This window comes from Artemia sp. Qi Xiang Cuo, chromosome 2 (genome assembly GCF_049724085.1).
Source record: "Artemia sp. Qi Xiang Cuo chromosome 2, ASM4972408v1, whole genome shotgun sequence".
In the NCBI taxonomy this organism is placed as follows: Eukaryota; Metazoa; Arthropoda; class Branchiopoda; order Anostraca; family Artemiidae; genus Artemia; species Artemia sp. Qi Xiang Cuo.
The window spans coordinates 21,332,908-21,358,322 of record NC_142795.1 but is presented as its reverse complement, the minus strand read 5'-3'; the positions used below and the strand labels follow the sequence as shown (position 1 = coordinate 21,358,322).

Genomic DNA, 25,415 nt, shown 5'->3' with positions numbered 1-25,415 from the left:
AAAACACACTTTGCCCTTGCTGGTTATGAAAAGGGAATACAGAGCTGAAGTTAGGTTTTTTCTCAGGGGAAGGGAGTATACTTTGCCTCCCCCTGTCGCACCATCAATACTGTAAATATTACAATTTTTGCCCAAAAATGTGACAATTTAAGCTTGTTTTGCTACCCTCGGGCGTACCGCCCGGGGCACTTGCCCCTTCTAGCCCCCTAGATCCGGCCCTGAGGGAATATCAGCAATATGTAAGCAACGGCTGATGACATTAGGCTGAAACTTTCAGCGTATCTTAAGGGGAAGTTGAAGAGAGATTGGAGGGCATCCAGCCTCCCCCCTCTGCTTGCCCTTTTGATGTGCCCCTCTCCTTAACAGCTGACAAAATTTTGTAATTATCATTTCGTTTAAACAAGTCACAAGGTCTGAATAATATACCTCTGGAGATTCCATGCCCCCCACAGCCCTGGAGCAAGGATTGTAAATTATGCAATTTATCCATTGTTCACGTGCATAATTTATCATTAGGACAAATGGAAAGTTTTGATTCTGGGTGCATCCGAAAATGCCAAGAATATTAAGATGAAACTTCGGAGAATTTTGAGAAGCATCTTAAACTAGCTCAAGGCACTATGTGCATTCAATTTATCAAAAAGGTGGATCTGCAACATTTTAAGAAAGGCAGAGGGTAATAAGTTGAAACTTTCCGGACACGTTAAGGGGGTGTTTTAAAGCGATCGAAGGGATGTCAGTTTCCTTCCCATGCCCTCTTTAGCTGCCTTCTCTTCAAAAACACTCGATGAAAAAATTGATATATAATCCCTCTTGATTTCTGGGAATATTTCTGGTCTACGCTGCTATTATGAAAGTAAAGAATAACATTAAACCCCAAAATTAGCAGAACTCATTCCATATATGAGGGGGGAGGGGCTACCCCTTCCACATCCGCAGCCTCCCCCTCATGGTCGCAGAAACTTCGGCGGATGTTCAGACGGTCAAAAATTGAGAGTTCTAATCCTTTTTTTTTATAAGTCGAAAGTAATTGGAGACCAACCAGTCATGTCCTAAAACTGTTTTCAATATATTGCCCGTTTGTTACCCCTTAGGACAACTGATCGACATTTTGAGGTACGTATTTTGTACTTTCTGTATAGCTACTCAATTTTGCACTTGGGGGAATTTCCCATGGGGGAATTATCCATAGGTAATTTTCTGGGGGAGGTGGAACATTTTCCACGGGGGAATTTCCCGTGGGGGGGGGGAGCTCCACAGATGGAATTATCCGCAGAGATAATTCTATATGTGGAATTTTGCGGGAGGGGGAACACCGGCTACCAAACTTTCTACCACGCCGCGCTGAGACACCTTCTACCACGCTACGCACCACGTCATGCACGCCATGCTCGAATGAGGGCTGCCATTCGAGGTTTGCATCTTGGGATTGCCTCTTCTCTGTACGGCAATGGGGTTGACGTCAGATCACCCTCCCCAGAAAAATCTTCAGCTACCCGATCAAATGGTTTTGAATGTTGGACACCGATGTTTATAACCATTAACCACCTACTTGCTGCATTTATTAAGTAGAACCGCCATCATTAATAAAATTAAGCGTTTCAACTTCAAATCTTGGCATACGATAAATGTTGACAAGCATATTAGAAAACCGTGAAATATTACTAATTTACATACTTCCGTTAAGTTCATTATAAGATTTTGTTCTTCAATTTCAATCATCTTTACGATCCAGCCTAATCGGAATTCATCCCTTAGCACCAGCATACATATAGGCCTATTGAAAGGCTGTGATTTATATTCTAGTGAACAGTTTAAAACACACTAGTCTATCATGCATTAATGTTCTATTGTTTCTAATTCTATTAATGGAGCCCCGTGGATGTAAGGTACGACTCACGAAAGTTTCTGGATGCGAATCATAACTCACCATAATATTGTTTACTTTATGAGTCATTTGTCATCCCTCTAAGGAATTAGCAGTTAGACATTGTGGTAATGTACCCACCCTTCAGATTAAGCATTGCTAAAGGCTATATGGGAACCCCTGACCCAACACACTCAGACATTCTGACAATCCTTCTGACAAAAACTAGGGAACTGATATCCAATTCTTAAGACCTACTCATTGGTTTTGAAATATAACAGACAGGTACGATTGTCATTTGTTTTTGCCATCATAATAAACGAAGTTAGTATTCAAGTTCCTGTCCGCAAGCTTGTTGCCCCGTTTCAGAAAGTTCAATTTATATGCGTGCTTAGCCAAATCCTTATCTACCAACAGGGAAGGATGGACGAGAGGGGGGGGGGGGGGGGTGGCACATGCTTCACCCCCCCCCCCCAAAGGTCAGAAGTTGCACTAATTACATGAGTGGAAGGGCGAAAATACCAAAGGGCGGGCCCAGGTTTCAGTGGTGACCCCCTCCACAAACATAAATTCCGTATTTGTTAGTGTCTACCAATCATAACTTGCTTCCTCTTATATAAGAACATCAGATTGGTCCTAAATGATGTAGCCAGAAACTGATGTCTAGATAAGCGCGCTTGTGAGGAAAAGTGAAGAGTGAGAATAAGAGTGAAGAAAAGACAATAATTACAAAAAATTGAACATTGATAAAAACACGTTTTTGCCTGTTTTGACCGCTTTGGTTATTCGCATAGGCCGTATTTTTAGGAAAGCATTACGGGGGTTATTTCTGGGGAGAAAGGTCAAGAATTAAGAAAACAACGAGTTTTAGCCCAACTGTTTTAAACATTTCTTGAGGGGGTCTATGATATCGATTTCAGGAAGGAATCACTCCCTCCCCGTCCGGTACACAGGTACACACACACTCGTGCGTTTTTTCCTAGTCATCGCTTTGTAGGCTATATTGACCATAGTTAGCCATAATCAAGGGCAGTGACAAGAAAAAAATATGCGAGTTTCAGTTCGTCTGTAATATTTTTTTTTAGTCACGAACATGAGAAATGCTCAAAATTTATTCTGAAATGTGCGCAATTAGTCCAGTAAAACATTTTTGACCGGGCATTTGAGCAACAGAAACGTTTTTGACACCAAAATGCTCAGAAAAATTCGCTCAATAACCTATGCAAAATGGACCAAAAACGGCCACGCAGTAATACCCCTTTTTTTAGAGAAAAGAGGAGAAAACCTCGAATTTAAATTTCTGCAATAGTTTCTGGATTAAAAGGTCGCTTACTATTATTTCGAGTCCGGGGAGACCAAAAATGACACAGAATTGTAAAATTTCATCACTTAGTACCTCATTCCCACCCTAGGCGAGGCCAGGAGGGGTAAAAATACCATTTGTGGTATTTGATGGAATTTTCCAATTCTGATGTCATTTTTGGTCTCCCCAGACTTGAAATAATAGGAAACCACCTTTCAATTATATATTCTTTTTTTTAAATATGTACTATAATATTACAATAACACCAATGGTATTTTTACCTCTTCTGACCTTGCCAAGGATGGAAATGGGGTATTAAGAGATGGACTTTTTCAATTCTGATGTCATTTTAGGTCTCCTCAGAATTGAATTAATAGGAAACAACATTCCGATCCACCAAAATACTGCAGAAATTAAGGGTCATATCCCCCTCCCCTTCTTACCTTGCCTGGGTGGGAATAGAGTAATAAGCGAGGGACTTTTTCAACTCTGATGTCATTTTCGATCTCCCTGGACTGGAATTCATAGAAAACGATCTTTCAATCCAGAAAATATTGCACAAATTCAAATTTGACATTTGCCTCCCTTATTTCCCTTTTCTCCGTAAAAAAGAGGTATTTCTGCACGCTTGATTTTGGCCGATTTTTGATATGTTATTAAGAATTTGTTTTTTCTGAACATATTGGTGTCAAAAACATTTCTATTGCTCAAATGCTAAAGTTCGACTTTTTTCCGTAGTTTTACTGGACTAAATGTAAAACGTGAGGGACAGTCAAGAAGTAAAAACTGAAGAACTTCTTCATTTTTCATTAAAGACGATTATTTTTAACCTAAGATATTACAAAGATGGCGCTGTATTATTTTCCCTTAAAATCGTCCCAGTTCCTAACCTTATATTTTCTCTCCCTGGTTTTCACCGTGAACAACTTTGCTAATATTGTTTCTGAGCGGACAAGAACCACTCACCTAAAGTTTACTTCGTTCCCAAGTTTAATTAGTGGTTCACTAGTGAACCGGGGTTCTGTAAACCAAAGTCAGGGCTCACTAAGGCTGATATATGGTTCATACAGTCAGAATCGCTTCAGATCTTACTGTTTCCAGGCGTGGCTTTATCCACGCCGTGGATAATCCGTGTCACAAGGATAAATCTTCGGAAGAATATTTATATTAAATGAAAAACTGGTACATTGCTAAACTCAGCGGTTTCCTATTTATCAAATTTACTAGAGAGGAGAAGCAACATTTACTTGCAGTTTTGACAAATACACTATCGTTAACACCCGCACTGAGGGTACTCTCGAAGTTTCACAACCCCATCAGGATTGACCATTTGACCTTCCCACTTAACCTTCTCAGCTGTCCCAGCTTACTAACCGATCTTTGCCCTTACGGATAGGCATCAAATAAGTTCCATCCAATCTACAACGGAGCTTGCCAACAAATATTATAATAAGGAAATTACCTAAAACCAAAATTAGTTCTCCGTCTCTTTTATTAGCTTTCTTTTATTGTCGCTTTTTCATGAGCTTTAGGCTCTAATTCTGTGTTTCATGTTTTGAGTTTTACATTGTTTTGAACTTGTTTGTTTTATTGTTACATCTCTTTAACTCACTTTATGCATACACTTCATATTTTGGTATTCATATTGTATGACCTGAGGTTGTCGATTGTCAATAAAGAATTCTCTTACCTTATAGAAGAAAAATCTAGACTCGTTTCAAGTTTTAAAGTTGTCCTTAGATAGTGGCATTATTTCGTGAAAATGTAGAGATACATTTTTCGAAACTATGGGGGAGGATTTAATCCATTGTAAATACCCAAATAAAAGTATTTTCAATTATACTACAAACAAAGATATTTCCCAAAATCTATAGGCAGGGGGCTAATGCCCCCACAGCCGACACCCCTGCTCTGAGCTATTTCGAAAAAATAATGTATGATAAAAGAGAAGAAGACAGTTGAGTAAGCACTGCCTTCCACAAAACCCTGAAATACGAACCAGAACCTAAAGGAAGATAATCGATTGTCAATAAAGAATTCTCTTACCTTATAGAAGAAAAATATCTCAGCTATTCTGACTACTAAATTTTGATGCAAAATATTACAAGGAAAAAAAACGAAATTTCAATGCCGAAATTTCGAGTGACATTACTTTTCTATTTTCATGGATGTTTCACCTTAATTCATTCGCAAACGAGTTCCTTAAATCGTCATTTGTGAATGAATTAAAAAGAGTCCATTATTATAGTGAATTGTTCTGAATTAAAGTTCGACTACGAGATTTGTTTTTCCTTGTGGTACTCCGGCGATTTCAAAGGACTCCCTTTTAAACTACCAACAACATTCAAGATAAAAACATTTTTGTTATGCCTGGACCCATTTCAGATCTAACACTGATACCCGAGATTTTCTCATTTTTCTTTTGGTTGTTTCAAAATTATGAAGTTTTTAGGGCAGTGCCACATTTTCGTCATTGTTGCCATGTTGAACCGTGGGAACAAAAAAGAAAACTAATTAGATAAATTTGACAATGCCTTTTGTCCGTAAAAATTCAAACACTATCAGTCTGTTGATCCCCACAGACCACCACACCTTCCAAGAAATTCCTAAGTTCCTTAATGTTTGTGTCTTAAAGCCTATTTTTTGCTATTTTGCACCCACGTTTCTATTTTCAAATTAATTTTAAATTCAATACTTAAAGCATCATACCCTCCAAAGACAAGATAAGATTTATTCATTATGAAATACACATACAATATTGTATTTTACTATTCTCCCAAAGGCTCATTGGCCTGTAAAGGAGGGGGAAGACAAACGAGTCACTTACTCAGAGAAAAAAAATAATCACTTACTCGCAGAGAGGAGTAAAAATGACAAGAAAGGAAAATATAAATAAAATAAAAACTATAGAAAACAACGAAGTTCCTATTTCCCTTAAACCGTTCCTTACAACATCCTCCCACCCCATTCGGGGACGACTTGTTTTCCGTTTGGCCCTAGATGGCGAAGGTAAGAACAATTGACGGTGAACAAGTGAAGGTGAAGAGGTGACGCTGGGTAGCGAGAAGATAGGAGTTCAAAGGTTTATTCAAAAGTAAATATGGTTTGAGCACAACAATGATTTGAGTAAATACGTTTGCACGATCCGTAAACATGACACAAAACTAAAGCTGTGACAATTTGTTTGCTTGAGCAGCTGGAATCATTATTACGACAGTAAATTAATTTAGATTCATCTCGTAGCGTCACTTGTTTCGATACGCATCTCGGACACGTCATGCGTGAAATATCTGCACCATACTGCACCTCCTGGTGTCACGCTTGACGCACACCACTGGTGTGCAGTTTTGAAAGGCGAAATCCCTCAGCATTATCTACTGACCAATATAAATACTCAAAGAAGATATTAGGTTATGGAAAAACCGTGCATAACAATATTTTTGGTAGCTTTAGATGAAATTATTTTTTCGGTTAAATTAAATTTACAAGTTTCGTTCAAATGCAAACTATGAGGGACATTAAAATCAAAACAAGCAAAGAATGCCCAAAACAAAAGGGGGCTGTCACCCTCCTTAGATCCCATTCCCGACGTTTAAGTGGTTACTGATGATATTAAAAAGCACACGGGCACGAAAAGGAAAAAAGACCAACACAAAGTAGTGCAAAAACAGACATAAAAACTGGTATTTTTCAAACAGAAATAAAGAGCAACCCTAAAACTCATAACCAGCAAAAATGGATCCTGAACAGCAGGAGGCTGTTCAGGAGGCATTCGAGAGGACATTCCTCTCGAATGTACAAGCAGTTGCTGGTGCTTCACTATAATACAACGTACTTTCAATGTTTTAGTTTAGAACATGGAAATGCCTCATTTTTTTTCAAAATCAGTAAGACACTTGTAATTTCCAGTTGATAATCTCTTATATTGCAGTAAGTTTTCAGTAAACCGCAAGAAACCATTTACACATTATGCGAGAGCGTCAGGGAGCTTCCCCCTCAAACAAGGGTAAGTTTTGTTCGTTTTAGTTAGAATGTTACTCATTATTTCTATTCTTTTAAATACTTTTCAAAATTTAATTTCTATGTTTTTTTTTTTAGTTTTTCACGTAAAATGGTTTTCTTCTCCCATAAATGAGAGGAGCTATTTCGGTTTACCGGTTTATCTAATCTTTTATTTCTAAAGTTAAGCTTCCCTTTCTGTTTTACTGGAAGCAGAAAATAAACTCAAAAGGTTATTGTGTTCTATTTTATTTAGTATTTTAATGTTGGAATTATAAATTTAAGACAAAAACTCCCTGCTAAATTTCAATTTTGTTGGAGTGGTATGTATGTATGGGGAAGAGTAAGATCCGTCAGATCCCACCTATTCTCGATTTCTCAAATTTGAGATTTTTACAATTTCCATAAGCGAGTGATTGGCCTATTTTTGCTTCTTTTTTTTAATTCGTGCCTTCCTCATTATTCATTCATCTATGAAGCTGCAATGGATACAATGAAGGTTATTGTATATACCCCCCCCAGACTCCTACCGGTGTATTGTACTAGTCCAAATTTGAGTCCTGTTCTTTCCGTGTCCATAATTTGTGCTACCCAAAACGGCATAAAAGTCAAAATTTTAAGCAAGAAGTAAATGTAATCTTAAAAAAAAAAAAAAAAATTCCCCCAAAAACAGGGTAAGCTGAATTGCAGCACATAATTGGTAGTTATTAATTCATGAAGTTTATTTTTATATACATGTCTGATATTAATGTATCCAATGAATTTTTAATACTGCTTATAGATGTTACCCATACTTAGGGCTTTGACTTCATTTACATAATTGAACAAAAAATCCAAATTCAAATTCTATGCAAGGAGGATAAAATAGTGGTACTAACAAAAATAATGGGGAAAGATGAAATCAGTATGCGGTTTTACAAGTAACGAATTCTGTTTATATTTTCGATATACGGCTTGACATGTGGCAGGGGCTTTCAGAGAACGGTTTTTTAATTGCAAGAGGTTGGGCAACTGTCACATAGTAGGCAATGAGGTCATTGATATAAGCATTAGGAGCTGGTTTCTAGGAAACCATTAAATCAAATTTAGTTAACCATTTTTATACTATTTTAAATGACAGTGAGTCTAAGGCCTCAGCAAAGACAAATCTAACAACACACAATTAAAACAACAGACAATTATAAACAGGAAAATGAACTTGCAGCAAAGATTTCGGCATTAAAAAAAATTCAAGCTGGCTCATTTGAGGGCCCAGATATTTTGAGGCCACCTATTTTGACGGCATTGTTAGTCAGTGACAAGAAAGAGTTTGAATCTTCAAAAATTTGGTAATCAAGAGCGAAAGACAGTACAACAAGTTCTCTTCACAAATGTATTAAATTATAATGATTAATATATTAAATCATACAATAAATCTTTGGCCCTTTGTCTGTAAGGCATTATGTTTTTTGAGTAGAAAAGACGAGTCACGGTTGGTTTAAGATTCCAGAAAAAATAGACTTGAAATCCTAAGAACAGGAGTTCGAGTCAATGGTGTGACTCTGTAAGCTCAGCCAGAGTCGACCCGTCCCTAAATGGGTACCTGGAGAAATCTGGGAAGGAAATACGGGAAGCGTCAGATGATTTGCCCACAACCACGCATTGTACTCCCGGCCAAAGGCAGAAAATCAGGAGATTGGTACCTGAGCTACGCAGACCATTGGTCAGCATGCAAGAAAGTTTTTTTCTTGTGCATACAGAATACAAATAGAATTGAAGCTTGCGGTTTTTTTCTTATTTGTAATAAAGTTCCAATATTCAAAGCAGTACTCTTCATCATCTGCTCCACTGTAATATTCGTCTCAATTGAGGCTCATTCGCGCAATTGATCTTTCGCTAGAAGCCACCATACCGTACAATTTACAATAAGAGGAGAATATGGACCCCCTCCTCCAAAAATGAAACAGAAGTGTCACTAAAAGCGGTCCAGAGGAAATTTGCACAACGTGAATTTGGGATAGACAGAGCAGGCATGCAACTGATAATCAAGTAACCCCAAGATTCACTTGCAAAAAATCTCTAGGGTTGCAAAACATATTAGTTAACAATGACGTATAGTTTCAGAGGGTTGTGTTCGACTTACACACTTATTCCTATATCCCAATCTTGAGACTGACATTCCAAAATTTTGGGGGAAATCCAAAAAGTGACAGCACACAATCCACTTGTCTTTTTTGGTGTTTTAATGAGTTTAGAAAACCCCTCCACCGTCAAAGGTCTGTATGCGTCCCTGATCGTCAATATAAAGAAGGTATCTGCCATACCTTGTTTGACAACGTAAATCTGCCAATAGTCTTGGTTATTTGTTCATGAAGTTTGGATATTGGCCGATCATAGGGTTGTTGTTGGAGAAGCCAAAGCCCGAGTTTTATCAATTGCAACTATAGTTACCGAGAGATGAACTGAACATCGGACCAAAACATTCACAAGTTACCTTACCAGCAGGAGTCTCCATTTTTCACACCACCAGGTATTTTACCCTCCCTTCTGGACAACCCCTTCTTAAAAGTGAGCTCCAGTGTACGTGCTTCGGAGGGTAAACCATTCCTTAGTAAACTACCAAATACGGTTTGTTCTGACTCATCATTTCTATTGACCTTTTCTGCCAATGAAATACGCTGTCACTATCAAATCAGCATAACAAGAATGAGCTTGATACTCAAATAATCGGTTGAGATGTGGCTTGATATTTGACTGACGTGTTGACAGCTTTTTTCGTATCTAGCCGAATCAAAAGGAACGCAAGGTTATGCAAGGTTCAAGAATTTCAACGCTCATGAGGGGATAACGTATCTTTACCGCGACTCAGACAACAAAGCAATAAGTTACAAGCTGTTGTTAACCTGTACATTTGGCAATCAAGCCACTTATACTACCTATTAGGGCCGCATCCAGTTTGTTTCAGGAGGGGGGAGGGTATTTTTCGGACGGGGGGTTGAAGATAAAAACTTGATCGGACGCATCATATTTTAATGCATTTTTATTACATTTTTTACGGACAAACATTTCCGGAGGGGGGGTCAAACCCCTAAAACATCCCCTGAATACAGCCTTGCTAACTAATGACTCAAGAATTTGGACAATTAGAACAGGGAGGGAGTCTTAAAAAAGACATTAAAAGATCCCCCACCTCCCCCAATTCGCTCCATAGAAGCATTTTAAAAGGTACAAGAGCTTGGAAGTTTTTTTTTCTAAATTATTGGCTTCAATGTAATTGTTCTTTTGTAATTCTATATGATGTGTTTTCAAAATAACATTTTTGGAATTGACCTCTGCCTAACAGTAGGTCTGTTAGGCAAGTCACACAAGGAGCCTTGGCTACCCTCCGAAATCACTATAAATTTCCTAAAATTCTTGCAATTTTTCATAATTTAATTAATTAAAGATTCCATTTTTCAAACCTCCTCCCCACAGTAAATTCCACCGTTTATGCCTATTCTCTCACATTACATGAACAAGAGTTGGTTATAATAACAATTTAAGGCCATGACCTGGAGTAAAGAGCCATAGTATTATCTATTTATGTATTATTTATCCCCCCCGCCCCAGAGACACTTCATATAGAAGGCGTGGTCCTATAAACTCAAGTCAAATTTAACATGGGCAGAAATTACTACAAACAGGAGTTTGGCAACTTCCTTCTTCCCCCAGCGGTAAACCTTCTAAAGGCTATTGCTTTATTTGCGCTATGCCGAAAACCAAAATATTTTAAGCATTTATTTGTAATTATAACATTGAAAAATACAAAAAAAATCTGTTAATAAAATCTTGAATTGCTGAGATTTCCAGGAATTAATGCCATTATGTATTAAACTTTCAGTTCATTTTTACTGGCTCCTTACACACATATTGATTAATATAGGGATTTGATTTTCATTTTTCATCGATGTTTCGAAAACAAAATTAACCACACTGTTCAACAATATACACTTAGTTTATAATAAAACACAAATGACGCAATAGTCTTTACAATGTTTAATTTGTGGGGGGGGGGGGGCAGTAGCCAAACTCCTGTTCGTCGTTTTAATATGGTTTTTCTCTAAAACTTCGTTTTCGGGACTTTTTTTAATTAATATAGAAAAGAAAACCGAAGGAGGACAATGGCCCTTCCATGTTTCCAGAAAACCTCGTTAAAACCATGGAAAGGACTAGTTCAACAGGGATTAGGACGTCTAGAAATTCGTGATGTGGCGTACCTGTATATGGCGTACGTGATCTGGCGTAAGGGTAAAGAGACCCGTATCTTTACCAGTGTAGGCCTAGATTTCAGAACCAATACGTACCTTTAAGAACATTGTGCAGACAAAGGGGACCTTCCTGTTGATCGGTGCGCAGCAAAAAACATACCGTGCACGCAGCGGCAAAGGGATATGCTCTATCATCTCTGCCAAAAATTTAAAGTCGTCTATATTACAAAGAAAATATAGGCTGTCATCGACTGTACAGAGCCTTATGAAAATATCCATCAGATTGGAAAGTGTCGCTTGGGGCAGATGGTAAGCATACATCTCTATTTGCTCGGCCGTTGGATGAAGACCAGCCTAAATAATAATTAATAATTAGAAGCGTGACAAAGTCAAGGGAGCGTGTTGACATATTGACTTTGCTTGGGTAATTTAATACCGCATAGCCTAATGAAGTGGTGCGACTTTTCTTTCTGGGGAGGCAAAATGTCTGCAATAGCAGATATCATTAAATTTAAGATGACTATGACAGATTATCGATGAGCAGCCTACCGAGCTAAAGGAAAATTAGTCGGACCAGTTTATCTTTAATTCAGTCATATAAGAAGGAGGAGGAGGGGTTTGCTGCAAACCCCTCCTCTGAATATGACAGATTATCGATGAGCAGCCTACCGAGCTAAAGGAAAATTAGTCGGACCAGTTTATCTTTAATTCAGTCATGTAAGAAGGGGGAGGAGGAGTTTGCTGCAAACCCTCAAAATCTCAAGATGTTTGCGATTTTTCAATAATTTCAATTTCTTTTCATATATTTTGTCTCTCTTTGATGCTTTTTTGGTACTGGTGTCTTATAGCCACCACACTCAAGTTCTGTTGAGAAGTGAAGTATGGTTAATGCTAATGAAATAAAACAAAATATGGTGGTAATATAATACTTTACCAACAAAATTATTAAAACTAGAACAAAGAATCTTGGAAGGGGGGCCGTTCAGACTGCATTACATTAAATGCTTAACCTAACTAACCTAACCAAAATGCCAATTAAATATTGAATTAAAATGTAGCTACAATGTAGTTTCCCAACAAGCCGAAGCTAATATTGTCTAGTATAAAGACCATGAAAATCGGTTGTCGTCTCGTGTTCGCGATACAAAATCTTGAGTGTGGTGACTATAAGACAAAAGTACCCTTCTTTTTCTAGATATGCCATCTCCTGAAGCTGCTTATTGCCGTAAATGCCTGCTCAACTTGGTTATATCTATCGGTCAATGAGTAAGTTTTTCCAAAAGCGAATGCTTTAATTTTAAACACAAACATACTAGAAAATCAGTCACATGGAAAACTAAACATCTAAAGCCGTTAAATAACGCTTACTCAAGTGTAACATTATATAGAGCTATCTAGGATTCTGATAACAAATAATTAAGAGTATGCATATTTCCATAACAAAGAAACATATTCAGGGGGTCTGGATTCCCCCTCCCTGGTTTCGGGAAATTTTCATCAGTAACTTATTTTTGTTGTAAGTCCATAGCTAACGTTCAACTTGAAAATTGTGCTCAACTCTGGTCTTTTGCATAGTATTAAATAAAAAAAAACAAATTTTTTAAACTGAAAGTAAGGAGCGACATTAAAACTTAAAACGAACAGAAATTATTCCGTATATGAAAGGGGCTGTCCCCTCCTCAACGCCTCGCTCTTTACGCTAAAGTTTGACTCTGTCTCACAACTTTATTTTTTAAAACAATAAAAAACTTTAGCGTAAAGAGCGAGGCGTTGAGGAGGGGACAGCCCCTTTCATATACGGAATAATTTCTGTTCGTTTTAAGTTTTAATGTCGCTCCTTACTTTCAGTTTAAAAAACTTGTTTTTTTTATTTAATTTCTGACTGTTTTTTAGTTAATGCAGCTTTTATTTTGGCTCGCCGTCATTGAATAAGTAAACAAAATTTGCATAAAAATTTAACTTATTTTTTGCTAATTGGCTGTCTCTAAATTTGGCTCTGACGTAATTTACAAATTAACTTACGTAACGAACTTCTATATTCGTATATTTTTCTTCTGGCAAAAAATACAAAGTTGCAGATTTTTGCAGATATGAGCTTGAAATCTCTGTTATAGGGTTTTCTCATACTCTGAATCTGACGGTGAGATTTTCATTAAAAATTTTTCAATTTTGGTGGGTGTTTCCCCCCTCTTTAAAAAATCATGTGAGTTTTCTGAGGCTCGTAGCCTTTGATGAGTAATACTAAACTTAATAAAATTCATATATTTAGAATCAGCATTATGAGCCCATTCTTTTGATACATTTATTGACATCAAAGTTCCGTTTTTAAAAGTTTCGCTTACTATTGAGCCGTATCGCTTGTTTTTTTGTTGTTGTTTTTTTTATTACGTATATGTTATTGCGTATATGAAGGGGTTCTCCCCTTAGTCAATACCACACTCTTTACGTTAAAAGTTAAAAAAATTTTAATTCACAAACCCCTGAATCACAAAGGCCGTTTAATTAGAATAGATAGCTCTTTTGAAAGCACTAAAAAAAACTGTAGCGTAAAGAGCGAAGTATAAACTTGGGGGAGAACCCCCTCATATACGTAATAATTTCTGTTCATTTTAAGTTCTAATGTTGCTTCCTACTTTCAGTTGAAAGTACTTGTGTTTTTTTAATTTAATTTCTGATCGTTTTTTAAATAATGCTTGGAAATCCGGCGCCCCCTTCATAGAAATGTCATTACCCCAAAGAAACATCCTCCACGGAAAGATCCTCCCAAGTAACCCCTCCTCCAGCCCCCCTCCCCCCCCACCAGAAAAAAAAATCTTCCTGAAAATGTCTGTATACTTCCCAATAACCAATACAATATGTAAGCAATGGGCAAAGTTCATAACTTGCAGCCCCTCCCCTGGGAACTGTGGGGGATTAAGTCATCCTAAAAGACATATTTATTAGATGTTCGACTATGCTGAACAAAATGGCTATCTCAAAGTTTTAATTGGGTGACTTTGAGAAAAAAATGAGCGTGGGAGGGGGCCTAGTTGCCCTCCATTTTTTTTTGTCACTTAAAAAGGGCAATAGAACTTTTAATTTCCGTTCCAATGAGCCCTCTTACGATATTCTAGGACCACTGGGTCAATACGATTACCCTTGGGAAAAAAAAACAAAAACAAAAAAACACGCACCCGTGATCTTTCTTCTGGCAAAAAATGCAAAATTCCACATTTTTGTAGATAGAAGCTTGAAACCTCTGCAGTAGGGTTATCTGATACGCTAAATATGATGATGTGAATCTCATTAAGGTTCTATACTTTTTAGGGGGTCTTTCCCCCTTTTTTCGAAAATCAGCCAAATTTTCTCAGGCGCATAACTTTTGATGGGTAAGATTAAACTTGATGAAACTTATATTTTTGAAATCAGAATTAAAATCTGATTCTTTTGATGTACCTATTGGTACCAAAATTCCGTTTTTTAGAGTTTCGGTTACCATTGAGCCGGGTTGCTCCTTACTTACAGTTCGTTACCACGAACTGTTTGATAGGTTTATAAAATTTATGTCTGACTTAAACGTCTTGGTTTATATTCATTTGAGGCATTCAAGTCGGCTTCATGACATTCAAATTGAACTCAAATTTCGGCTCGGCCAGAGGGGACATCTTAAGTTCGATTGGAAAAATTTGGGGAGGGGAGTTGTAGTTCAACAGTGACTACAAGGACGCCACGGTCCTGAATTATTCCATCAGACATAGTGGGGGAGCTGTAGTTTGATAGTAATTACAGGGACGCCCCTGAAGGCCTTTACAAGTATTAGAAGAAAGATTAAATAGATAATCACCAACTATACAATTTCTAAATGTTTGAAGTAAAAAATGCAAACGAAACATCGTTTTATACTTAGTCCAAAAAATTTATTATATCTTTTTAAGCTTCATTATTTGTGATTTTTTTTTTAGAAACATCGAAATTCCACAGGAAAACTAGAAGGATTAACGTCATAATAAAACACAAAAGCTAAAAGTAAAAGACTATATACACATCTACATTACTGTTTCAGTATGGTGATGTCATTTACAATATAAAAAATTAACACAAATTAAAATATGGTAAAAATATAAAAAAATATAATAAAAGAAAAACGATAAAAATATAATATAAGAAATAAAATAAAATATGCCAATTCGATAATTTTTTTTTGACAAATACAAAACCAAATAAGGACCTAGCTTATTAGAAGGTAATTGATGTGATCCAAAAAAAAAATTCAAGTGGATATTACAATTAAAACATCGTGAGTCATGAAATTTAAAAAATGAAAAAATCCAGATAAGAAAAAAAGAGCTGTTTTCTTTATTCACAATGCTACAAAAACGCACCTGAATGACGGCATAACTGCTGAACATAAAAGAGAACTAACCAGTGAAATCCTTCAACTGCAAAAGGACCTCACATTTTTTTAGTCATATTAGCAGACTAAATTATTGCAAAAAAGTACATAATTATAACACCGAAATGTATAATTTTCTCCTTTTTCGCTTTAAGGCGAGGTGTGTTTGGTAACTATTCAACGAAAGATTATCATCTATTAAACAGTAGTATTTCAATAATTTATCATTTTCATTCATGTCGCCAAAAAGAATAAACGAAAAACTACATAATCAAAGAAAGATTTGTCCAATATAAGAATATCAAATAATTTGTAAAAACAAAAATTGGTGTCATCACGTGTAGCACTGAAGTAGGCACATACGTAGGAATGTATTTTAGAAAGAGCCCCATATTTTGGGGCAGGGGTAGGGTAAATGAGTTCATCAGAAACCCCCCAAAACCCAAAATATATAGGAGAATATTTGAAAACCACGTATATTTACGTGGCGTATATTACGAAATCCGGCGCCCCCTTTATAGCAATGTCCCTTTCCCCATGAAAACTTCCTTCATGGAAAGATCTTCCCAAATAACCCCCGAACCGCCCACCCCCTACTACCAGTAAAAATCCCCCCTTAAAACGTCTGTATACTTCCAAATAACCAATACTAAATATGATAACATTGGGTAAAGTTCATAACTTTCAGCCCTCCCCCCGGGGACTTCGGGGGATTAAGTCATCCTAAAGGACATATTTATCATATTTTCAACCATGCTGAACAAAATGGCTCTCTCAAAATTTTGATGAGGTGACTTTGGGAGAAAAATGAACGTGGGAGGGGGCCTAGTTGCCCTCCATTTTTTTGGTCACTTAAAAAGGGCACTAGAACTTTTAATTTCCGTTCCAATGAGTCCTCCCATGATATTCTAGGACCACTGGGTCTGTATGATCACCCCTGGGAAAAAAAAAACAAAAAAAAACCAAAAAACAAATAAACACGCATCCGTGATCTTTCTTCTGGCAAAAAATTCAAAATTCCAAATTTTTGTAGATGGGGTTTGAAACCTCTACAGTAAGGTTCTCTGATACGCTGAATATGATGGTGTGATTTCCATTAAGGTTCTATAGCTTTTATGGGGTATTTCCCCCTTTTTTCGAAAATCAGCCAAATGTTCTTAGGCGCGTAACTTTTGATGGGTAGGACTAAACTTGATGAACGTTATGTATTTGAATTCAGCATTGAAATCTGATTATTTTGATGTATTTATTGGTATCAAAAACCCGTTTTCTAGAGTTTCGGTTACCAATTGAGCCGGGTCGCTCCTTACTTACAGTTCGTTACCACGAACTGTTTGATTGACCGTAGTCCCGTTTGTTTTCTTCATCTTGGCATTTCTGTTTATCCTTGTTATTTCTAAAAATCTCTCCATTGCTCTGGAAAAAATTTGTTGGAAGGAGGTACAAAAGAGGATATTTACTCTTGGGCGAGAGGGATGATTTGAAAAAAGGGAAAAGCAAACAGGGAAATTATACAAACAATGTAGAAAATTATGAAGAAAATCGTAATACCCGTGAGCTTTGAGGGGGTGGGGCCAAAGGACTCTTCTGCACACGTATCTCATTACAAGATCTTTCACCATTGCTTGAAAAATAGGCCACTATTATGTCTTTCTCTTCCCCCGGTAAATGCGCCCCGGATACACACATTAGTTAAAACATTTGCGCAAGACATAGCACAAACTCCAAAACTTTCATCTAGTTAACAACAAAGATCCAAATTATTAAGGTTGGGGAAGATTGAATATTAAAATTATAGATTTATTATCAATTAAATGTTATTAAAGTGTTCAAGTTGAAGCAAAATAAGGTTTGTTCGTGATTGCATGGTAAACTGAACTATAGGTTAACGGCGATTACCGTGTTTATATTACACGGAATATGGTTATTATCTTTATTTCATGGAGAATTTGCGTTCTGTTTTGATCAATGATTAAGGAAAATTTATGAAGGGTATACACAGAGCTTCATAGTCTTTGTTCTTTTTTTGCTCAAGGCCAACTTCTTGCATGATTCAAGCCACAGAAAAAAACTTGTAATTGAAGTGTTGAGTTCTCGTGCGGTTTGCGAAACGTTGTTAAACACTGCATTAATCTTTGTTTTACTTCCATCTTTTCATTTACTCTTCAGCATAGTTTAAATTTTGTTGATTATATTAATTAAATTAATTTAACAAAACAAATAATTAAAATTTAAGCAATATTATGTCTTTAGCAATTTACAGTATTTGAATTTATACTTTACATTTAGAGCGATTCTTGTATTTAGGATTAAACAGTATGTAGGTGACAAACCGTCTTACGTGTTGTCAAATCAAAATATTGGGTACAAATATTCAAGCCATACAGGACATGATGTTTTGTCGTAACCAAGACCCGTGGTCAGCTTGTTGGAACCTATCGTTAATGGTCACGCTCTTCATTAGAAGAAAAGGTATGGACTGTTCCTTCATATACGCGGGGGAGGGGGGCCAGGCCTGTTTCGTCCCAGAAACCACAATATTTTTACAATTAGCCTAATTTTTTCCTATTTCGTCAAAGATACAGGTTAGCCCTCCTGCCCCCTCCCCAAATATATGCCTACGCACGTACATGATTGCCATATCTGTTTTAAACAGATTTTTAACTAGGAAAGAAGTATTTTTCAACCACACCATACTTTCTCGAGATTTTACTCCGTATTATGCAAAACTTATAAGAATGGAATCAGACTGATTCCAAAGGGAGATAAAATATAAACACATAACTTCATTTAGAGACTCTCAGTTCATAAATAAAGCTGTTAAGTCTGTTTTTTTAGTTCCACAGAAAATCACACCATACTAATGTGTATTTTCCTAGCTCAGGGGTTGGCCTGGTAGACTTAAAATCTTGAGGAGGGGCGTTCAAGTCCTGGTGTCACCGGTTATTTGGTTTGGATTGAGGGTCAGTGGTGTGATTCTGTAAGCTCAGCCAAGAGTTGAACCAGCTCCAAATGGGAGCCTGGAGGAATCTAGTGGAAAAGCAGAGAGCGTCGAATGATTCGCCCCCAACCAATTGAACACCACAAACAGTGTTGTCATGCTGCTAGTTTTAATTAGAAAATCTCTTGAACGGATAAATTATAAGAATTTAAAAGCTCAGAACGAATAAGAATAAAATTGGGAAGGAAAGAATATTAAAATAAACATTAAAGCCGAAGCTTTTCTAATATTTTTTGTTTTTTAAGCTGCGAATTAGTTCATTTAATTTTTTCCCTTTCTAATTGCTGGATTTTTTTAAATCTCTCTGAATTTGAATTAAAATGTTATTATATATAAAATTTTATTATATTACAAACATAAATTCAGAGCTACAAGAGCTCTGAGACAGCTGGAGCTATACCATTTTAGCACAAGCCATTGCAGGTTTTTTTTTAACCTTTAAATTCAACTAGAAATTGCTATAGTCATCTAACACTAAAAGTTCCTACTTAACAGTGCAAGAATGTTTTAGTTCAGAACTATTATGCGGATTATTTTCAATTATTTTTCTCTCGTTTTATCGACATCTATAGTCTTTACAGAACTTTCATAATTAGCTCATGTGACCGAAGACAAATATTATGTTACAAAAAATGGATCTTACTTCAGTAGAAAATTTATTTTCTTTGCATTGGTGACAGCCAAAGCACAACGTTTTATTTTAAAATAATTATAATAAATACTTGTAAATATTTTTTCCTTGCATGTAATATTTAGTAAGACAAATGATTAAATCTTCACTTATAAAAACTGAAAAAAAAAAAAAAAATTATAATTAATGTTCGAATATTTGAAATATCTTATAAATAATAAAAAAAAATTCGGCGGGCCAATAATAAATTTTTTCTTTTAATAATTTCATAAGAATTTCCTTGAAACTCAACGAAATTTAGAAATTGGGACGGCCCAGGCCCAAAGTGACCCCCTCCCCATGTATGTCCCAGTCTTCGGCACTGTAACATCGCTCTTCTAGGAATCGATAATAGAAGCTTGCGAGAGCCAAATTGATAGGTCAGGTCCTTGCTGGTTTTCACTATTTATTCCATTTTTACACTTTAAAAATAGGCATGACCCTTAGCTAACAGCGAAATCTAACCACCAATTATTCAGAATTTGGCTTCTATCTTTTCCTATCTCTCTGGGCACGAGCTAACACTGTCGAGAAACTGATTTTAAGTATCATTATGCATATTGGTTCACATTTGTATGTATCTCGACCTACATCTGTTAGTACTCATGTCATCACCCTTACGTCAAGTTCAAGATTTCCTTACGGTTCTACGACAGCCATGGCTGTTCGAGTTCAAGTTAGTAGATTGGTTTTGACAGCGCCTAGTAAGGGTGATACAGACACAACATGCTAGCTAAAGGGGTTAACATTAAAACCAAGAAGGAAAACACTTCCGTGGTGTGTCTTTTTTTCCATGTTACAGACTTCTATCTTATTTATTTTGAACAATAACTTACCAAAAAATTTCTGATGGAAAAACTGTACATGAACATACCTGGAAACGCTATTTTCCTTCTCAAAAAAGAATATAATTCTAAATACAGTTCTGTCGGTATGCAAATTAAACGGAGTAAAAGCCAAAGACAAGAAAGAAAAAAGATGTCATCTTATATCTGCAAGCTGGCACCACTACATAGACAGAAGAATACAAGGTGCTCATAGGCCAAATGGTGTCAGACGGCCAGAAAACAGATGGGCCTAACAAGTGCAGCGACTTGCACACTTCCACAATGAATTAACACCACACGCCAAAACTGCAATACCTTCCCTATGGGCCCTTAGATAGGCTTAGCACTGGTTTGAGAAAAAATAAATCGAAAATAAAGACTGAAAAAATCACTGAAAATTCAAACCCACCAAAGCTACTTCTTGATTTGGCCTGTTTTTTTTTTTTTTTTTTTTTTTCAAAACCGCCTAACACAAGTTTGATTTTCACACTTTCCGGTGATTTCAAATACAACTGTGAACAAAATTAATAGAATCCTAGATATCAATGTCGGAGGAAACATCAACAGAAACAAAGAAAATTCCTAAAAATGGTGATGAATCACTAAATGCAACTCTCCCCACAGTACTTTAAAGTTATTATACATATCTATTGTAGCAATTTAATATTTTCAAGAGAGAGGGGGCTAACAGACCTTTATTGGAAACGGGGAGCATGACCATTTTCAACACTACCTTTTAAAGACAACAGTTTCAAGTTCCAAGGATCTTAACGCATTTTTTAGCTGCCGTAAAATATCGTTCAATTTTAAATTAGATTAACCACAGTCTTTTGTTTTCTACTATAACAAAAATGAGTTCAATGTCATTGCAACCAGGGCCGTCCCGTATGGGGGTGGGAGAGGGAGAGGGACGCCCCTCAATGTTTTTGGTCAATCGGTAAAAAATATAATTAGGTAAAATTCGGCTTTGCGCCACGATTTTTAACTTCGAACTTGGTCAGCAAACGCAGCAGTCTTACCGACTCCTGCCGTGATTTTATAGATGGTGCCACAACTTTCCATTTGATTAAATAAACAGCATTAAAATAGTGACATGATACGTACCGAAATCTGAATCTCGGTTGGCAAATTCATCGGTTTTACCGACTCTTGCAGTAATTTTACGTATTGTATTCGAAATGGACATTATGCTAATTATACACAAAAAACAGTCGGTAAAAATGACCAGCCAGTAGGTAAAATCTCTTGCCCCCCCCCCCCCAAACATTTTGGCAAGTAACGAAACTGATTGCAACCATACCTGTACACAGGAGAGGGAGAGCGATTCGACCCCCCTCCCAAAAAAACATAATTGATCTTTTCATTTATTACATTTCTCAAACACTCCTCTTTTTTCTACTTGGTACCCTCACCCCGAAATATCTGTTTATTTATTTTATTTGTTTGAAATTTATTGGAGAATTCTTAGGCTTTGTCCGAACGATTCTAAAGAAGATTCACAGTAATGAAGTAAAGAATATTCAGAGTAATGTAAGGAGTTAGGAGATCCAGAGTAATGTACGGTGTTAGGAGATTCAGAGTAAGTACGTACTCATCGACATTTTTAACGTTCCAACCACAATCCCACCAAATACAACCTGTGATACTCCCCCTACTAAATTCTCGGCTATCTACAGCAGCACAAATGGTCTTATACACCATCTTATACATGGTCTTAGACAACCTGGTTCAGTATTGTCGATAATTGGCTATCGGCCTGTTTCTAATGACATTTTATTACCGCGCAAATTTAGCTAATACAAATACTTTACAAACTTTCATAGTAATCTTGATACTATCCGCAAGTGTAATTATATTGCGGATCCGGCATCATCCTAATTTGAACGATTCACATCAATCTAATCAGATCCATCGCTGAATATGGATACCCGCTGTATGCTGGTACTCCGAAAACGTTGTCAGCACCACTTCCAGAGACCCATAGCAGGGCAAATTGGGCACGTTCAGTCCTAACCCATGATTCTTTCCAATCTGTTAGTGAAAGGCTTAATGTAGTGTTAGTGGCTGTTTTCTACGACTACTTAAATTCCCAAACAACAGAAACAAGAAGAACAATAGGCAATTCTTTTCATAAGACAGTGAAGATAATTTGAATGAATATTTCGACCCTATGTCCAAGGGCCGTCCTAAGAAAAACAAAAATATACAAAAGAAAAAAGACACACAACAACATGCGACCAATAAAACTAAAATGCAAATAACATAGGGCCTAAATATTCATTCAAATTATCTTCACTGTCTTATGAAAAGAATTCCCTATTGTTCTTCTTGTTTTTGTTGTTTTTGCTCACATAAAAGCTATTTCTCATACCTACGTTTTCCCTAGAATATCCACCATCTGCAAGTGCCAAATGGCACTATTTGTACCTTGTCTCAAGTGGAAAAGCTGGGGCTAGTGGGCATCCAGAACTTCTTAGAGAGATGCTTAATGGATCACTTGAAAGCTATTGCTCATATCTACGTGCTTTTTATCAGTTCTACCATCGTAAGTGTCATATAGCACTAAAAACGGCACTTTTGGTGCCACTTCTTAAGTGGAAAGGCTTGGAAGTATAAAACGGTACCATTGTAATATTATGGTCCAAAACCCCTAACTGGAGATTTAAAAGAGCCCCTCCCGTATACTCCCCCTCCCAGCTTCCTTATTAAATTACAATAGTTTGTTTGGAAAATTCAGTACGAACTCTTTAACACGGCAAGCGAACTCTGAGGCTCGCAAAATGATTTTTAGTATACCAAATGCTCTTAAGAGGAAGAGATTCATAGAATGACAAATATTTGGATCTCAAAATTCCAGATGACTATTCCTTGACGTACCCCCCCCCCCCTCCTCCTGTTCGCAAAAGTTCAGCTTAGCCAAATGAAGGTTAATGCTCTCACTCTTTATAATAGAAGCTTTTATAAACTCAATGCTTTATATTAGCCAATTACAAATGTATTTGCTGACATAACTCTCCATAGTCTTTGGGAAAAGGGCTGTAAGTTACACGACTTGTTCCTACAAGAATAAATAGATTGAATCAACCGCCATAGTTCAGTTACTAGCGCGTTAGACTTTAAATCAGAATGGCAAGGGTTTAGTTCCTTAATCAGGCATTTTTATTTCAATCATGGTCTTGTGACTATGATTATTTTTCACCATTTTTTATTTTTTTTGTGAATTGTGAAATGTTCCATACACTATTTTTGGAACAAATTATATCCAGGACCCCAGCCCCTTACCACTTAGGGGTTGGAGAAGTGCATGCATATGGTTCCAGAAAGACTCAAAGTTGTATCTTCATAGAAGGATTACTTATTGTTATATTTATTTATTCATATTTTTTCTCTTTTTTACTATTTAATATATAGAATAAAAACTATTTGTAATGTATATAGAGAAATCATAGCACTAAGAACCTATTTGGATTTTTTTTTTTATATTTTTCTGGTTGTCAGGTTACTTTCCAACTTTTTCTTGTTTAATGCTATTCCACACCTGTATGTCTCATGTTTTTTATCAGGGGAAGGGAGGAGGTGAGTGAAATAAGTTAGTCATACCAACATTTTGCTTAGGTTTTGAAAACCTTAAAAATCTTCTTTAGAAAAATAGCTCCTCTTTCTTAACTGTCGAGGTTGCCCACCTTCCAAAATCCTGTATATCATTTTCTGTATCATGGATTTCTCGGCATTATTTGAAACACGATCAGAAATCAAATATTTTTTTTTCAACTGAAAATAAGGAGCGACATTAAAACTTACAGAAATTATTCCATAAATGAGGATATTGCCCCCCCCCCTAAAAAAATTAAAAAGATCATTGCAGTGTTGCTTCTGCATCAAATTAAATTAAAAACGGGCAAAGATTAATTTAAAAAATAAAGTTTTTTTTAGGGAAATAAAGTCTATCGCAGTCTATCTAACATGTATCAATAAAACTAGTACAAATAAACCAAATAATCATATTTCCCTATGTTTGCAGGATTATAGAAAACTAGCGCTTTACTGAAAACACAAAACAATATAGGAGTTTTGGTACAATTAAAGTAAACTGATTAAGGACACATTTTACAGTATAAAAATAAAACGTTTTAGGATTGTTGCTTAATTTTCGTTTAATTTAGTTTTGTACACTTCTGTACAATGGCCCAGTCCAATGATTAGCTCTCGTTTTGGTTCTGATAAGGACATTTAATGATTAGTTAGTAGACAAGTTCGAAGTGAAACCATCTTGATAGTATTAGGACTATAGACTAGCTTTAAAATTTTTTATGGCAATTTGAATATTTCTGTTGTATAGAGAGAACTTATCGGAATTGCATAGTTTCTGTGATGGCTTGTTTAATCTTTATTTCAAGTAATACTGAGCATACTTATTACAATTTAGGATTGTTTATTACTTACTATTGGTATCGTAGCTGGTGAGACCAACATGTTACCTGATAAATCAATCCAATATTTCTGTGTGCTGTTCAGTTACTTTGCGGTTGCTAAAAAAGTATTTATTTTTATGCTTATGTTTTTAAGATAATTTTAATTGTATATTAAAAGTCATTGATATCACAGTTGGTGTAAGACTATGTAAAGCTTTATAGATTAGTGTGTTGTTGTCAGGCTACGTACTCACTTCTAACTAATGAATCAACATTCTTGTTTTTTTTTAATTGGTCTCAGTGTTTTCAGTAAGCGCTAGTTTTCTATAATTCTACAAACATAGGGAAATATGATTATTTGGTTTATTTGTACTAGTTTCATTTATATATGTTAGATAGACTGCGAAGCAATATTTTTTTTTTCGTTTTAAGTTTCAAGTTGGCCCGGGCAATATCCAAATCTCATTGTGAATAGACCTTTAGTACTTCATGTTTTTTTAGACTTTCATAGGAGACACGACAAACAGTAGCCCAACTTTATTTAGACAGATACAAATGGACATTAGCATTCATGATGAGGCCTCGTGTTTTTTTCCTAAAAGCAGCAGAGTGCGATAAGACATGTCACCCTTTAGCTACTGAATTTAAAAATACCCGCATGATTTATGTAACTGGGCGTAAGAACAACTCGATTCTTTAGTCGTTATTATTCTAATCTTGACATTTCTATCAGCATGT

At 36.2% G+C, this 25,415-nt stretch overlaps 1 protein-coding gene across 1 annotated transcript in view; it reads right to left on the bottom strand.

Moving 5' to 3' along the window:
* Positions 1-25,415, bottom strand: part of LOC148954992 (ATP-dependent RNA helicase SUV3 homolog, mitochondrial-like) — a 386,954-nt gene that overhangs the window by 165,199 nt on the left and 196,340 nt on the right. The window contains exon 8 of the mRNA XM_089105942.1: positions 11,492-11,749. Coding sequence (XP_088962068.1) covers positions 11,492-11,749 — 258 coding nt within the window. The remainder of the gene's footprint in view (positions 1-11,491; positions 11,750-25,415) is intronic.